The sequence below is a fragment of the Elephantulus edwardii genome, unplaced genomic scaffold (genome assembly GCF_000299155.1).
Source record: "Elephantulus edwardii isolate Elephantulus edwardi_28Jun2011 unplaced genomic scaffold, EleEdw1.0 scaffold00034, whole genome shotgun sequence".
Lineage (NCBI taxonomy): Eukaryota > Metazoa > Chordata > Mammalia > Macroscelidea > Macroscelididae > Elephantulus > Elephantulus edwardii.
Window position 1 is genome coordinate 7,776,561 of NW_006399784.1, and position 17,099 is coordinate 7,793,659.

At 32.5% G+C, this 17,099-nt stretch overlaps 1 protein-coding gene across 1 annotated transcript in view; it reads left to right on the plus strand.

Annotated features, from left to right (window-relative positions):
• CADM2 (cell adhesion molecule 2) overlaps positions 1-17,099 on the plus strand; it is a gene marked incomplete at its 5' end in the record, with an annotated part of 504,333 nt that overhangs the window by 378,162 nt on the left and 109,072 nt on the right. Inside the window, one exon of the mRNA XM_006884441.1 lies at positions 11,362-11,481. Within this exon, the coding sequence (XP_006884503.1) occupies positions 11,362-11,481 (120 nt within the window). The remainder of the gene's footprint in view (positions 1-11,361; positions 11,482-17,099) is intronic.

The following is a 17,099-nucleotide window of genomic DNA, read 5'->3' on the forward strand; positions in this document are numbered from 1 at the left end:
AGATTCTACTGAAGATTATCCAAAAACTACTGGAACAACACATCAGCAGAGAACTGCCAGAAGTCCAGGCTGGGTTTAGAAGGGGTCGTGATACTAGGGATATTGTAGCTGATGTTAGATGGATCTTAGCTGAAAGCAAGGAATACCAGACGAATGTATATCTTTATTCACTGAAATGTATTTTGTTTGGGGTTAATGAAGGTGTGCTTCAGTCCTGAAGGCACATGATTAGTTCGAGGCCACCAACTGCTCTGTGGGAGAAGGAAGGGCAACCTCTTCCCATGTGATTATCTGCCTCTGAAAACCTGATGGAGGATCAGCTATGTGTCAATTCTGACTCTTCAGTATACAACAATAACAACAACAAAGTGATTTATACACAGTCACTAATTATTATGATTTTTTCTAAGGTAACAAATCATTATTTTGGCATAATACATTTCCAAAATACCTTATTTATCTCACGTATATTTTATCAGGCATCAATTCTTAATTTTATTTCTTGTCCTCTAGATAATATTTTGTTTCCTTTTTTAATGTCTTAAATGCTCAGTAAATGCTTACTTGTAAACTTTTTTTCCAGATAATTCAAAAGTATTTGATTGAAAACGAAAAACCCACCAAAAAAAAAGTAATAAAAATGTCCGTGCATATTTTCATTGTGGAAATCCAAGAAAAAAATATCATGTAATCGATTGATTTGACTCTCTGAAAGATCAGTTTTCTCAGAATTTTAAAATTTATTCATTTATGTCACATATTATAATTTTTGGTATTTTTCAATTCCAGTTATCTTAGTTTCCATATTCAAATACTCTTTGATCACAACAGGTTTACATGTAGAAGTATATTAAGATCTTCCAAAACTGATGTTATATTTTGACAATTCATTTTAATATTAATTTGATTACACAGACATATTTAAGAAATAACGACTGAGCCAGTATTTAGAATTTTTATGTATGGATATGTATAATCTCTTTGTATATGAATTAAAGCAAAAGCTAATGTCACTATAGTTCAGTTGGTATTGTCTCCTGGCTGCCATCCATTGGATTTCCAAAGCTGTAGATCATTATAGGAGAAGACGGCCCAACTTTGTTCCATGGAGGTGCTGTTGAGTTCAAACTACTGATCTTGCAGCCACCCAGCCTCTTCAGCTATGAATTAGTATGTTTTTATTTTGGATTGAATTTTCCAAAACGCAGTATGTTCCAAGGAGTAGAGTAAAAACTGGTTAACATTTTCTATATTATATTTGATGTAGTACTCATTTTATCATTAGATGTTTGTTTTTTGGTTTGTGTATTTTTTTTTTTTTAATTATAGGTTTCTGGAAAGCACAAACAACAAAGTTGTTTTGAGCTTTCCTATTCTAAATTTCCATATGTAGATTTGTTTTTCAGTCAGTCAGATAATTGTCTTCCAAATTTATGGACATAGATAAGTAAGCATATCCAGCATTATATGTCTTCATTGTGTTGTGCCACAATCGCGAGTCCCCCAAAGGACACCAGGGAGCCGAAATCGATGCAAGAACATGAGGGATTTTATTAGAAGCTCTCGAGCAGGGACTCTACACACACACCGACTCAGTGGCAGCATGGGGAGTCCCTAGCACTTGGAGACAAGGGTTTTTATTGGTGCTGCGAGTGGCAAAGACTGAGTGAGGAGCGGGGAGATACAAGGGGATTGGGGAACTTGGGAGGTAAGAAGGAGGAGGCGCATGGCGGTTGGCTGATTTGTAAATGAGTGGGCTCATTAGCAAGAGCACAAATATTTGGCATACTCTGATTGGAGTAAGGTTCATACAGGAGGAGTTATAGTCACTTCTTTGCTCCTGAGGTCTTTTCAGGAAGTGAACTCGATAAAAACAAGCACAAAGGAGTTAAGATGGCGGCTAGACCAGAGATATATATATAACAAATCTTGACTCTTATAATTGCAACACATCAGTTAGTATTCTGTGAATTCTTGAAACTATTGTTCACCAATGTCTTCACTACAGCCTGGACTTATTCCTTCAGTATTGTTTGCTCTTGATCAAATGCTGCTTCCTGAAATATTGCAGTTTCAACAAATTCTTTTGAGTACAATGATTTTGTATATTAATTCCATTTTCTTTTGATGTTTCTACATTATTCAATATTTTGTAGATAGTATCCTTGAGCATTGCAACTTCAGGCTTGAATTTTTAAATCAGCTCAAAAAATTCTGAACATCTTCCCTGTGATTTTCTAATTTTCTAATCCTAAATTGTGGTACATTTCATAATAATATATTGTTTTGTATACACTTTAACTGCCCTTAAGAATCTTCTATTCAACTCTTTCGCTTCATCCTTACTTCCTTCCCTTTAGATCCTCTAGCTTCAAGAAAAACTTTCAGAGTCTCTTTTAGCAACTATTTTGGTCTTTTACTGCTTCCCATGTTTTAGAATGACCATTTCCTATTTTCACCATGCATTAAAAGAATAACAAGCAAGGATGTCACTCTAAGGACTAAGGTGCACCTGATATAAGCTACAGTATTTTCATTTGTTTCATTTGCATGTGAAATTTGAACAGTAAAATAAAAAGGAAGATTATACTTTTGAAATAACACATAAAATTTCTTAGGCAATATATTCTTACTATAATTCTCTTATAAGTGGTTATAATTATAATGAGAGTATAAAAGTATTATAACAATATAATTCTAATAAGATATGACTGTTATAAATGATTTTGAAAAATAGTTGACTAAAAGAAAAAGAAAACCTATTTTGAAAGAACTGAAGTCAGAATACTCCTTAGAAGCAAGGATAGTGAAAATTATTATCACATATACGGGGCATGTTATCAATAAAGGGAAGTCCCTGGAGAAGAAGATCATGCTGGGAAAAATAAAAGGTTAATGAAAATGAGGAAAATCTCTAAGGAGATGGATTGACACAATACTGTACCATGCTCTCTAGTGCAATGGAAATTGTGAAGGTACAGAATCAGACTGAGTTTTTTTCTGTTGAATCAGAGATGACATAGTATTACATAACAACATTTCATATAAGAATGTAGCATCATTTTCACAGTCAAGGCCTCCAAACTGAGCTTTAAATCAATTACTCAACTATTCCAAAGAGTGCATTTGTTGGAGTAAAAACATGAGAGATGGATGGTTGGATTTAAGTTAGTGACTCGGAGTCTTTCTGTTCTCATTTTAATTAATGGTAATTAAAAATAAAATAAAATGTCATTAAATGGAGACATCTCTGCATCATACTTGTATAGGGTATAAATCATTTACTTTCTGTAGCTTGTGTGTGTGTGTGTGTGTGTGTGTGTGTGTGTGCGTGCGCACTTGTAATTTTACAGATTAAAAACCTTGAACACTTCTCCGACTTTAAGAGGGAATAAAATAATACATTCACAGGTCATGTTATGATCACTTGTCACCTCCAAAAGTCTGTACTGTTAATGTTTTTAGGTACTGTCAAGTGAAGTACGGCTCATAGTGATCCTATGAACAACAGACCTAAGACCTGTCCTATCCTTTGCCATCCTCATCTTCTCTGATACACTTGAACTCGTTGCTGCAGCCACTGTGTCAATCCACCTCAATTGGACTCTTCCTCTCTTTCACTGACCCCCTAACTTTCTAAGCATAATGATCTTTTCCAAGGAATAGCATCTCTTAGCATCATGTTCAAAGTAGGAGAGATGAGGATTCACCATCCTTGCTTCCATGTACCACTCAGACTGCATCTTTTTTAAGACATACCATCAAGTCATGTATAGGCTGACTCATAGCAGCTCTATGGACAACAGACATGAACTATGTTCTAACCTGAGCCATCTTCATCACCTCTGACATATTTGATCCCATTGCTGCAGCCATTGTGTCATTCCATCTCACTACAGGTAACCTTCTCTAGCACTGACCCTCTGTATTTCCAAGAATGATGTCCTTTGTCAAGGAATGGCCTTGTTTGTTGTTGTGAGATGTCATCATGTCAAGAATGATTCATAGCAGCTTTATGAACAACAGATTCCCATCATGTACCGTCTTCATTATTTCTAACGTACTCAAACCCATTGTAGAAAACACTGTCTCAATCCATCTGGGTGAGGATATTTTTCTCTTTTGCTGACCCTCCACCTTTTCAAACGTGATACCAGTCTCAAAGCAATAACCTTTCCTAACAACATATCCAAAGAATGTGAGATGGAGTTTTATCTTTGTTTCCAAAGAGCACTCTTGCTGCACTGTCTCCACAACATTTCTGTTTGTTCCTTTCAAAGTTCAAGAGATATTCAGAACACTTCTCCAACAGCACAACTTAAAGACATGAATTGTCTTTTGTCATTCTTTTTAAAACACATTATTATTATTAATTCTAATGAAAATTAAAACTTTAAGACTTTGGATTTCATTCATTGTCGCAATTTTCTCCCTGCCCACCCCTCCCCACCGTACAGGCTTCTCTTTGAAAAGTAAAAGAAAAATTATTTCATTGTTTTACAATCCCCCCCACCCACCCCAGGGCCACTAGAGAGTCATAACAGGAGTCTTTTGTCATTCTTATTCATTGTCCAGCTCTCAGAAGTATAACAAGTAATTTAAAAGATAATAATCTAAATCAAGTACACCTTATTCATCAAAATGACATCATTGTTCCTCACTAATTTGGAGAGGTTGCTGACTGCAGAATTTCCCAATACAATATATTTTATGATCTTCTGCCTGCTGGTGTCAAGTGTATTGATGATGATTTCAAATAAAATGAAGTTGTTGACAGTTTCAATATTTTCTCCATCTATTAAGATGTTGTTCATTGTTGACATTTTGGTCCTGTGATGAGAATTTTCTTTTCCTTTTATTGAGATGTGATGCCTATTAAAGGCTTTAGTCTTTGAATTTCTACAGCAAGCACTTTCAGCAAGCAATGCTTTGTCTTCTAACACAAGTTGTCCAGTTTTTATCAGATCCTAATGCCACATTCTTCTTCATAAATCTAACGTATCTAATGATTTGATTAGCATGCAGATTGAATAGGTATGAGAAGGGATCTGACCTAAATGCACACTTTTCCTCATTCTAATCTGTGTAGTAGTGTTTCTTTGTTCTGTTGGACAACTGTCACTTGATCTTGGTATAGGTTTTTCATAAGCACAATTAAGTGTTCTGGGATTACCATTCTTTTCACTATTTGCCATTGTTTACTATGATCCATACAGTCAAATGCCTTTCCATAGTCAATAAAGCACAAATAGAAATTCTTCTGCTATTTTCTACTTTCAGGCAGGATCCATCTGATGTTGGTGCCTGGGTTTTCTAAACCAGCCCGAACTTTTGGCAGTTCTCTGTCAATGTACTATTTTAGCTGGTTTTGGTCATACAATATTAATGATATTGCTTGATAATTTCCACATTCTATTGGGTCACCTTTTTTGGTAATGGGAACAAATACAAATCTCTTCAGTCAAATAGTCAAGAAGCTGTCCTCTAAATTTTCTGGTTCAGACTGGTGAGCATGTCCATTCTATTTTTTTTTTCAAATTTTTCTAATATTTTATTGATTTGCATACAGTTACTCATATACATTGTGTTTTATACAATATTCATATACATTGTATTATGTATAGTTACTATTGATCCTGTTTAATATCCAGTCTTTTCAAGTCTCCATTGAATCCTTCCTATTCTTTCACCCTTATATCAGTTTACTATCTTCTGCTATCCTACTGAGTACCCTTCTTCCCTCTTTTCTGTCCCCTTCCCCCTTTCCCTTTCTCTTTTTGTACATTTATATGCATCTTACTCAGTTATCCTTCTGTTTTTACAATAATGGTTTTATGTAGTATTTGTCTTTATGAGACTGAATTATTTCACTTAGCATTATGCTCTATAGACTCTCCCACATTAACAGTACTTTATGAAATTGCTATCTGTTGATGCTGCATGGTCCATTATGTGAATATACCAATGTTTCTCAGTCCATTCCTTTGTTGATGGGTAGTTAGGCTGTTTCCCTTTTCTTATTATGAATTATACAGCTAGGAATATAGGTGTACATGCATCCATTATACCTTATTATAAGATATGATTGTAGTTATAATTTTATTTGGACATATTTCTAGCAGTGTAATAGCTGGGTAATATGGAATTTTTATGTTCAGCTTTTTGAGGAAACAACAAATTGTCTTCCAGTATAGTAGTACATGCATGCCAAATCTTATTCCATCAATTCCAGAGACATTGGTTTGTTTGTTTACTTGTTTGTTTGTTTGTTTGTTTGTGTTCTTCTTCAGTGTAGCTTAATTTTTTTTGTTCTTCAGTATCCATTGGCTCTTGGTCATATGGGAATTCCTAAAATATTTTATTGTCAATCAATTATTTTGGTACAGTAACTTTGTGTATTCCTTTCTTCTTTATTTTCATTTTCTTATATTTTTTAAACTTTTCCTGGATTATTCAAGATTTTGCCCATAGCATTTCTCAGGGTTAGAACTCAAAATTTGAATTTGTTTTTCAGGTTTTTCCTACTTGAGAAATTGAGTCCTTCCCTTTTAGTTCTCTATTTCCAGCTCTCTGCACATTGCTATAATATTGTGTTTTATCTTCTCACATTTCCCTGTGAAATCTTCTACTTAGATCTTTACTTCAGAATCTCTTCCCCAAATACCCCCTCACTCATACTTTTTTTCTTTCCTTCTCCAACCTCAAGAATAATTTTCAGTCTCTTCAGACATTCATTTTGGGTTTTCATTTCCTTTTTTTTTGTAATGGCCTTTGGATTATAATCTTGATATCATCCCACAACTTGTCTGTCAGTCATTGGTGTTCAATCCCTCAAACCTATTCTTTTTTTTTTTAATTTTTTTTTAATTTTATTTTTGTGTGCGTGTACCGTCAAATCAGATCTGACTGGTACAGGAGGAGATTGTCCCTCCTTCCCCAGCAGAGCATCTGGTGGATTCGAACCGTGCGCCTCTGGGATTGTAGTTGCAGTTCCTTGCCACTAGGCCACCAGAGCTCCCCTTCAAACCTATTCTTAAGGTTAATTTTAAATTGAAGGCAGATATACTTAAAGTCATAGTTTGGTTCTTTGAATTTGTTTTCCTTTTGAATTTCAACTCCTTAATATGTCTTCCTGATCTTTGACCCTTTCAGAAAATGACAAATTATATGAAAATGGAGAGAGTTCATAAATAGTCATGGAGGACATGATTCTAAAATCAGTCTTATGAATCTATTTTCAAAGTGATAGGAAATATAGGTGAAGATTAATTTTGATAAATTTGAGATTTATTGAGGAAACAGGCTGAAGTTTGCTTATTGTATACCGTTGAGTCAGAACTGACTCATGGGTGACCCTCCAGGCAGGTTTTCAGCCCTGCAAAAGAGCTTAATTAGTTGATATTATTTAAAAAAATAAAATAAAAAATTACAGGTCCCCTTAAATATGTTCTATACTTAGAATACAAAGTATAATTTCATTCAGTGAATAATTATTGAAAATTTTACCTGTGCTTCACATAGTTTGAGCATATTTCTATGAGGGGCTATTCCTTAAAGAAGGATATGATGTTGGGAAGGGTGGAGGGTTGGCGAAAGAGAGGAAGATCCTCAACTAGGTAGACTGACATGGTGACTGCCACAGTGGACTCCAGTGTGTGAGGAAGTGTGAGGATGGCACAGGATAGAACAGGGTCCAGATCTTTTGTTCTTAGGATCTCTATGAGTCATGCACAATTCAATGGCACCTAAGCACAACAACAAAACCAACCTGTGGTAAGGCCTAACAGTAGCTACACAGCCCTCTTCCCATCACAAATTTGTTTTCTAGTGGACAGTAGATACCTGTGAGATCAGTAAAAAGAAGTGAGGATAGAAGGAGCAAGTTATAGATGAAGCTTTTGGTTATTCCAAGAATTCCAATTAATCTTACATCATTGAATGTTAATTCACCTCAATTCATCCTTGGCTGTTGTTGTTGTAGTTGTTTTGTGCCACTAAATTGGAATGACTCATAGGGACCCTCCATCCGATTTTCAGAGGTTGTAAATCACAATGGGAGGAGATTATCCATCATTTTCTGTGGAGAAGAAACTGGCAGATTCTAATCACAGGCCTTTGGCACCACAGTTCCTTACAACTAGCTATCAAAGATGCCACTATTTAATACTTTGTTGTTGTTGTAATGAGCCTTTAAGTTAACTGTCACTTATAGGGACCATATGAACAACCAATCTGAAACCTGTCCTATGTTGAGCCATCCTCACCGTTTCCTACACACTCAGCCCATTGCTATAGTCACAATGTCAGTTCATCTTTTTGAGGATTTTCTTCTCTTACACTGACGCTGTCCTTTTCCAAGGACTGACCTCTCCTAATAATATGAAGATATTTCAATTTTTACTATTTCAGAAGAAATTAAGTAACTAGAGTATACAAGAAGAATTTAAAGTTAAAAGAATGTAATGATGAAAATATTTAAATTGTTTCAAAATCCATAAAGGTAAAATAAAGCTAGTAGTAGTTGGTCATGTTTAACAGTGACCAGGAGAGATTCCCTATTTGGTAATATTTTTGACTCAATTGTCATATCAGTCAGAGCATTTTCTTTCAAAAGGATTTCTATTTATTTCTAGCCATATATATGGAATCAAGAGAAAAAGATAAGGAATGATGCTGAGGAGATAAGCAGAAGCCAGGCTATAAATCAGTACTATCTCATCTATCTGAAAATTTTAACATACTTTAGACACTTCTCTTACATAGTATTAACAATTATTAAAACTACCCTTTCCTCCCCCCTTTCAGTTGAATGTCACCTGGGGTGGAGGGTGGGGAGAACCAAAAAACTTGTATTGAATGTTTTCTAGATTGTTATAAATATACACATTAGTTTACACAAGAATGCTCATGTCTTGTTTTTAGATGCTCTAGGTAACCGTGGGCTTGAACATATCAGAGATCATGAGAGAGGTTCAGGATAGTGTAAGAGTCAAATCTACTGTTCACAGGGTTACACTGAGTTGTAGTTCACTCAATGGCACCTCAAAATAATAGCTAGTTCCAAATCACAGTCGTTCTGTGGACAACAGAATCAAACCCTGCGTAATCCTATTCATCTTCAGCATCGTCACTAAGCATGCACCCACTCTTATATAATCATTTGTAAACTCACCTCATTGAGAATCTTCTTTTATCTCTGAGACTCTACCAAAAAGAATACCTTCTCCAGAGACTAGTCCCTCCTGGTACTGTGCCTAAAGTTCAAAGCATACTCCCAGTGCTTAGAAATATACAAACTCTATGAAAAAAAATCAAAATATTAATTCCCATCATTAAGGACATAGTCAAATATTTTAAAATTCAAATAACTTTTATTTTGATTAATCCAGAGAAAGCTCTTACTCTTTTTACTATAATTCCACAGTGACTTTGAAATAAAATGGAATCTTGTACTAACAGGTTGGCTGATAAAACATGTTTTGTAATTTGAAACATATATGCTAATATTAGTTTCTTTAAATAGAGTTTTAAAGGATTACTTTTCTTTTATATCCATATAAGCGACAATCCTTGAAGATACTGGTCTTTTCATTTATTAAATACACATATTTTAAGACTCTAACAAGCAAATTCTTTTACTGATAGGTGAAAAACTATTTTATTTTGGATCTTTGTGAGAGCTATAAACAGTACATGATTTTCAAAATAATGATAATGATGTTATGATAAAATATTTATCTTGAATATGCTCAGCTCCACATATTAAGAAAGAGTATCATAAATTGAGGAATTATTATAAAACTTAACTAAAGCAAGGTATATCTATACCGTAAGTTATTTTTATTAACTCAAAGTGCTGTTAATAGTTAGGTATATTTTTATGAAGATGGTAATGAACTCCAGGTAATGACCATTTGCCTAGTGATTAATAAAGTACCATCGTACTTTCAGAAGGCTGTTTTCATAATTAAACTAGCCAGGAAGTATTTTCCCTGTTGAAAACCAGGTGTAAACAGCAATACTTCAGATAAGAGAGCAATCCCATGCTGTTTTCTTATGTCTCTACTGTACAGAATTCAGTGAGTAAAGTTTGTAGATTGAGTGGGGCTGTTTATTAGAAGTAAAGAACTAGGAAAAATTTTTTTAGTGTGACTCAAATACTTAAACTGAGAGAATGACAGGAAACCATTTAATAGCAAAAATAGTCTTTCAAACACTGAATATGTAGTGACTGTGTGGCAAACATGTGGAAGCAAGCCCCAGCATAGTAATTATAGATAATTTGTGAACTGTTTCTAATTTCCTCACTGTGCAAATTATATGCCTATATACTTGAGACAAGATTTGATTCTTGGAAGCTCTTGCTGAGATTCTCATAGCTTGAAACTGACTGTATTGTTTCCTTGTTCTTTGTGCCTTTCTTCTTATTTTCAACTGGTTCTGAGTGAAAGGAAGGAAGATATTGGCATCAATGTGAAACTATTTTTTCTGTATATAATTTCCTCTGTATTAGTACCAACTGTTAACTTTCAGCAACTTTGACTAATCATGGATTAGAAGTTGAGTGTTATGATTCATGTCTATGTTCAATAACCTGCCTTAGTTCTGCCACATTAAAATAAATTGTAACCTTCCCAATATTGGGTGTCATGCTAGTTGACTCAATACTTGTTAAAGACTCCTAGGTACTGCAAAATTATTAGAAGGCGTTACCAGCTAATCAGGGTAAGAATTACAAACTTTGAATTATGCATTAACATCATTTGTGAGAAATGGAGAAGATAATAATAATAATAATAATAATGGGCTTCATTTTTTTTCTAAAAATTGCTTTCATTCTGTTTCCTATCATTAAGTTTTTCTAAAAGAATCATTTAACATGTATATATTCATTCATTTTTAACCTTTTTTTAATCTTATATGGTGGTGTAGTTTGTGTTTGTTTCTATATATGTGTGTTTCTTTGTTTACTTCTCTGACAAAGCATGCTATTTTTATTTGTTTTGATTTACCTATTTGTATTTTGCTATTGCATGTAAGACTTTTCAGTGGCTGAATGAATAAGTGTATTCTTGTTATTTTTCAGTTTCACTTAAATATTTTAAGAGACTGGTTATTTGCAAAGATTGCTCCCATTTTTTTTTTTTTGCCTTATGTTGGAGCAAAACAAACAAACAAAAAAGTGAAAAAAATGACAAGAACTCTTGATCCAGTCAATGTTGTGCCTGATAATTTGTGTAAACCTCTAAAGGTTAAATCTCAATGAGACACATATATTTATAATTTGAATCATTGTGGTGTGTGTTTTTCTGTTTGCATGATATGATTTTGTTTTGTATTTTGTTTTTTTCCACTCACCAGATGTTCCCAACACTTTGCTTCCCACTACTATCATCCCCTCCCTTACCACTGCAACAGTCACAACCTCTGTAGCCATAACAACCAGCCCAACCACATCTGCAACAACCAGCAACATAAGAGGTACAGTATGCTTCTTTGTTATGGCCTGGCAAACACACTCAATGAAGCTTTATAGGGAATCTTAGAAAAAGAAAAGCATTCCAAGTTTATTTAACTATAAACAAATAATCATATCTAAATTATTTTCAGCTTAAGATGTAGAAACAGAATATAAGGCAACATGTACATTTTATTTGGTTTTGTTTTTGGTGTCACAAAGGACATTAAAATTATGCTATTACTACTAGTATATATACTCTAGAATATGGTAAAAAATATATAGAGTAATGTAAGGTTGTAGAAATTTCAAAGGGAACATGGACATTGATTTTTTTTTTTCTTTCTTGCCTTGACAGTATAGAGACATGTAGAGGAAACAGTCACTTTTGTAATATCCTAAACTAATGCTTAAGAGTTGTCATTCCTCTGCAACTAGATTTATATTCTTTCAGTACTATATTTGCTTTATAATTGACTGTATCTAAGGGTCAATAGAAATAATTCATTGTTTAGAACTTTCAGGGAAATATTTAACCCTATATTATTCTGAGTGAATCTGTTTATTCAAACTAGACAAAAGTTTTAGAGTTGGTAAGAATGATTATTTTATCTTACTAGTTTACAAATACATATGTTTACTAAAGACAAATAGCTAAAAAAACTGAAGTTAATTTTAAAGGCAGAGTATTTTCGTTGTCGCTAAGATATATAAAAACATCCCATTCAGTTAGAAATTTTCTAGTAGTATCTTGTAGAAAGAGTAGAAAGAGTTGCTTAAAGTCTTATAGAAAATTTACTTTAACTTTGTTTAAATGATATTCACAGTGTGTTTGTCATATTTAAATGTGTCTTTCATTACTGTTTATCTGTGCTTTGTGTCATTTTGACTATACTAATATATATTAAATTTAACACTTAAAAGTCATGGGGGAATTACTTTTGGACATATATAACCAAGTTGTGAGCTCTGGTGGCCTAGTGATAAGAAACTGCGTTGCAATCCCAAAGGCATGTGGTTCAAATCTAGCAGCTCTTCTGCGGAACAAGGATGGGCAATCTCCTCTAGTTTGATTTACTGTCTCTAAAAACACACAGAGGGACAGCTATGGGTTGGTTCCAACTGCATTATATACAACAACAGTCAAGTTGTAGCAATATCATACTTAAAAACATTTCTTTAATTTATAAAGATTATTTTATAATAACATCCATTTTCTTTATGAATTTCATTATCTCTGACATCAATCAAATTGAATCAAGAATTCGGAATTAAAGTTTATTATAGTTTCTCCTGTTTAAAGAAAAAGGTCTATTACCTCATGAATGTCAATTTTTAAAAGTCATGTCAACTATGTTCTACAACACACAAGGTTGGTGAATTAATAAGTTTCCTGATGTTATCAATCAGGATTTCAGACAAAACTACCCAAACTTATCTTTATATGGAAAAAAAGGTGGTTTTTTAAAAAATTCTGTCTACAAGAGTGAAAAATTTAAAAATGATGATAATGAAACATCAAACTGTGTCTATGAAAATTTAAGAAAGACATAATTAAAATTAAGCAAAAAGGTAAAATATTTTATGATAAAATAAATATGCATTTGTACTTTGGTTTAACTGTTGTTTTAGTCATATTATGTATGGTACTTTACATTTCTCTTTTGTAGCAAAGTAGAAAAAAGAAGATTCTATTAAAATGAGTAGAAAAATGTTTGATTTCAAATAATATTAACAATATTTTAGGGTATGCCACATATAGCATATGTGGGATTTGTCCTATTGCATTTTAACTTACTTGCTAAAATGGAATCGGTTTCTATGTTTTTATTTTTTTGTGGGTTTTTTTAGGTTTTTTTAGTTTCTATATGTTTTTACTCTAAACCTATTTGTTCTTTCACGGTTTCTTTTGGGAATTTTAAATGAAAAACACAAAAATTGTTAAAAAATTAATATCTCAAAGATAACATATACAAGACTTAATATTTTTTAGTTTTGGGTTTATATTTTTAAATTATGCCTGAACATATGGAAATAAAAATATGTTTTGTTTCAAGTTAGTTGATTCATATAAGGAAAGTAAAACAATACTAATATTAAATGTATATATAATATATATAAAAAATATACATATAAAATGTATACATGTAATATATAAATATATATATAACATTAGATATGTATTGATACAGTAACTGGGGCAATGGGGTTGGTGTGTCAAAATTAGTGAGACTGTCTCAAGACAGGGAAGGTTTCAGAGCTGCTGTACACAGGGTCACTATATGTTTCAGGTGACTCAATGGCACATAACAACAAAAACATTCTATATTGGATTTTCACTTAAGCCTCTTGTTTATAGTCAACAAGACCTCAGAGAGGCCTTTGTATTTAAAAGTCAGTTGTTATTATATTTTGGAGGAACATTCTTCTAAGTCGTATAGAACTTTTCTGTCACTATGCTGTACTGAGATAACCAGGGGTTTCTGTGATTCTGAACTTTGTTCCATTGGGGTATCAAATGCCATAACGGGTACATATGGTGGACAGTTTTTGGTGGAGTTCCCAGTTTAAGACAAGTTTGGAGGCAGGATTGGCATCCACTACTTAAACAACATGCCTGTGGAAACTATCTGAACTTTGATAAATGACAATAGAAAGGCCTCAGGCCTTTTGTTCTCATTGGGTCACTATGAGTCATGCTTGACACTCAATGGCAATCAACACCACCACTATATGTATATATACACACACACTACACACACACACACACACATATATATATAGATATATGTGTGTATACATATATACAAATGCATATACACACATGTGTGCATACATATACATATATACATATATGTACACACATGCACATACACACATATCTTTTTAACAGCAATATTAATGCAAATGAATTTGATCAGTTGATGGGATGACTATCCAAAAGGAATCTATGATTAGGCATTATATGAATGACAACAATATGGAACAAGGTGTGCACTACAAGGATGGCTGGGGGAGGAGTGATGTATTAAGTTAAGAAAAGGTGCAACAATGAAAAAAATTGAAATAAAATTTTTTTGAAGTTAAAAAAAGAAAACTAAAAATGAAAGAGATTTTTCTTTTTTCAGTCTGAAGTATTTGTGATTTTCTTTTACAATCTTATACTCTTCTGTTATACAATAATCTAAAATAAACTAAATGCATTTTGTGTTATTTGGTAATGATATCTGTATTATTTTTGCATATCTATTTAATAAAGGAACACAAATCAGTTACTGTTGGTATCTCCATGTGCACATTATCACTACTCATTATTGCTTGATTTTCCAATGCTATCACATGAAAAACAACTTTTAAAATAAATTTAAAGAATCACAGCTGTGGCTATATTGGAAATCAAGGCAAAAATGTAACTAAACAAAAAGACCCTTGTAAACTTGTATTGTTTGTCATGACTTTGAGAATTTGCAAATCTCTTAATTTGTTGTTTAAAATTATACTTGTTACGAAGACAATCTAGTTATATACAAAGAGAGTTCCAGCTGCTAACGTGAAGGTAGGCAGTTGGAATCCACTAGCTGCTCCACAGGAGAAAGATTTGACAGTTGGCTTCTGTAAAGGTTTACAAATTTGAAATCTTGTAGATTATTTCTTCTCTGATTTAAGGGGTTACTATGAGTCAGAATGGACTTGATGGAAATGAGTTGGAGGGTACAGTTGTTAGACAGAGGATGTTTAGATATAAAGAAAGTAATAAACTTGAATACATACGCACTTGAGATAGAATATGTGAACCTAGGAGGCATCATTGGACATAAACATTGTTTTTTTTAAGTTCAAAGGTTTGAGACCTTAGACATTGAACTAGATTGAATCACTGCTTATCAGACAGAACAGTAATAAGAAAGAATCCTCACGGTTCATACTTGTGGTTATTTTGTTCACACTTAATCCTTGTGTCTTTTATGCTAGTTGTATGGTATCTTAAACTGTGGAAATATAATAAGCTCTTAGTAGATTGAAAGATTATCACTTAGTTTTCTTGCCATGTGGTTTCAGATAGTTGCAGTATACAAATAATAAAGTGTAAAAACTTTTCTGCAGAAAAAAAATTGCTATAAATAATTGTATTTCAATTAGAGTCCCTGAATTATTGTCACACACACACACACACACTCACACTAATATGCACATGACTCTCTTTCTCTTTCTCTCTCTCTATATATATACATATATTCACACACATATATACACATAGACATATACATTTATTAAAGTATTATAAATTTCATAAATTTCCCCCAAATGCATTATCTCAAATATCTAACATTTACATATTTTATTGTCCTGTTCACTGTTTTAAAAAAATTAAATAACTTTCTGAGGTTGGAAATTGTCATTTTTGTCCCTGTCATTCACTAGGACATAAGAGCAAATTATTACAAATGTTATTATTTTTATGATACTTTAATACATTCAATAAATTGAATACAGTTCTGAGGATTCTGATATAATTTGTTATCACCTTAAGCATTATTTTAACACTTGCTTAATTTGAAAACATTTTAAATTTTTTTCATATAAAATAATTTCAATTTCATATAAATCATGCTCAACAAAACTTTAGCAGCATCTTCTATAAAATACTGAGTAGTCAGTGGTCATATACAGACAGATAAGACTTTTTTCCCATATGATTTCTAAAATTAGTATGTATAAGTAAAACTTTTAGAATTTTTCTTCTTTTGGAAGATACTAATCCTCTTTGAAAACTCATTGAACTCCCAGTTGGTGGAGAATATATATATATATATGTGTGTGTGTGCGTGTGTGTGTATGTGTGTGTGTATATATAATTTCTTCTTGTAGAAGATTATAATTGTGGAAATAAACTGATACAAATTGTGGAAATATATCAAATACCTTATATACTCACTGTTTTAATGCTTAGAGTCTGTTAAAATATTGCATTTTTTACATATATTGAAAATGGAGAGCAATTTCCAAAAACAAAAATGAAAATTTGTAAACAATTAATTGAGATGCATGAATAACTGGGTTCAAATGGTAAAATTATTATGTAATAATTTTTTATAGAAGGACATTATGACATTATGCTTAGAAAGGTTAAGGATCAGTATAAGAAAGAAAGATGCTTAACATATTGGATTGACACAGTATCTTTAACACTTGGGACTTAATTATGTTGTGAAGATTGTGAAGAAGAACAGGTTATGGCAGGATCAGATTTGGTATTTTGGGGTTCACTAAGTCGTACTGAATGATATAATTTACCTCTTAATATAATTCCATAAACCATATTAAGACAGGAAAATTAAATTTCATTTCATAGTAACACTGCAAAACAAAAACCTAAGAACTATTTTTTGGTTTTACTTGGTAAATCCCCTAAGATTTTAATATCTAGAACTACAGTAATTATGATTAAGCTCATACAATTCAAATACAAGTAATAAATTGTTCATATTAAATTGTACACTGAGTTGTTGCATACAATCAACCATGAACTATTAAGTGAAATGTTTTCAATAAACCAAGCAGAATATCATCACTGATTATAATGCAAACAAATGCCATTTAGAAATATTAGTCATGACTTTCAGTTACCATTTTCTTTTTT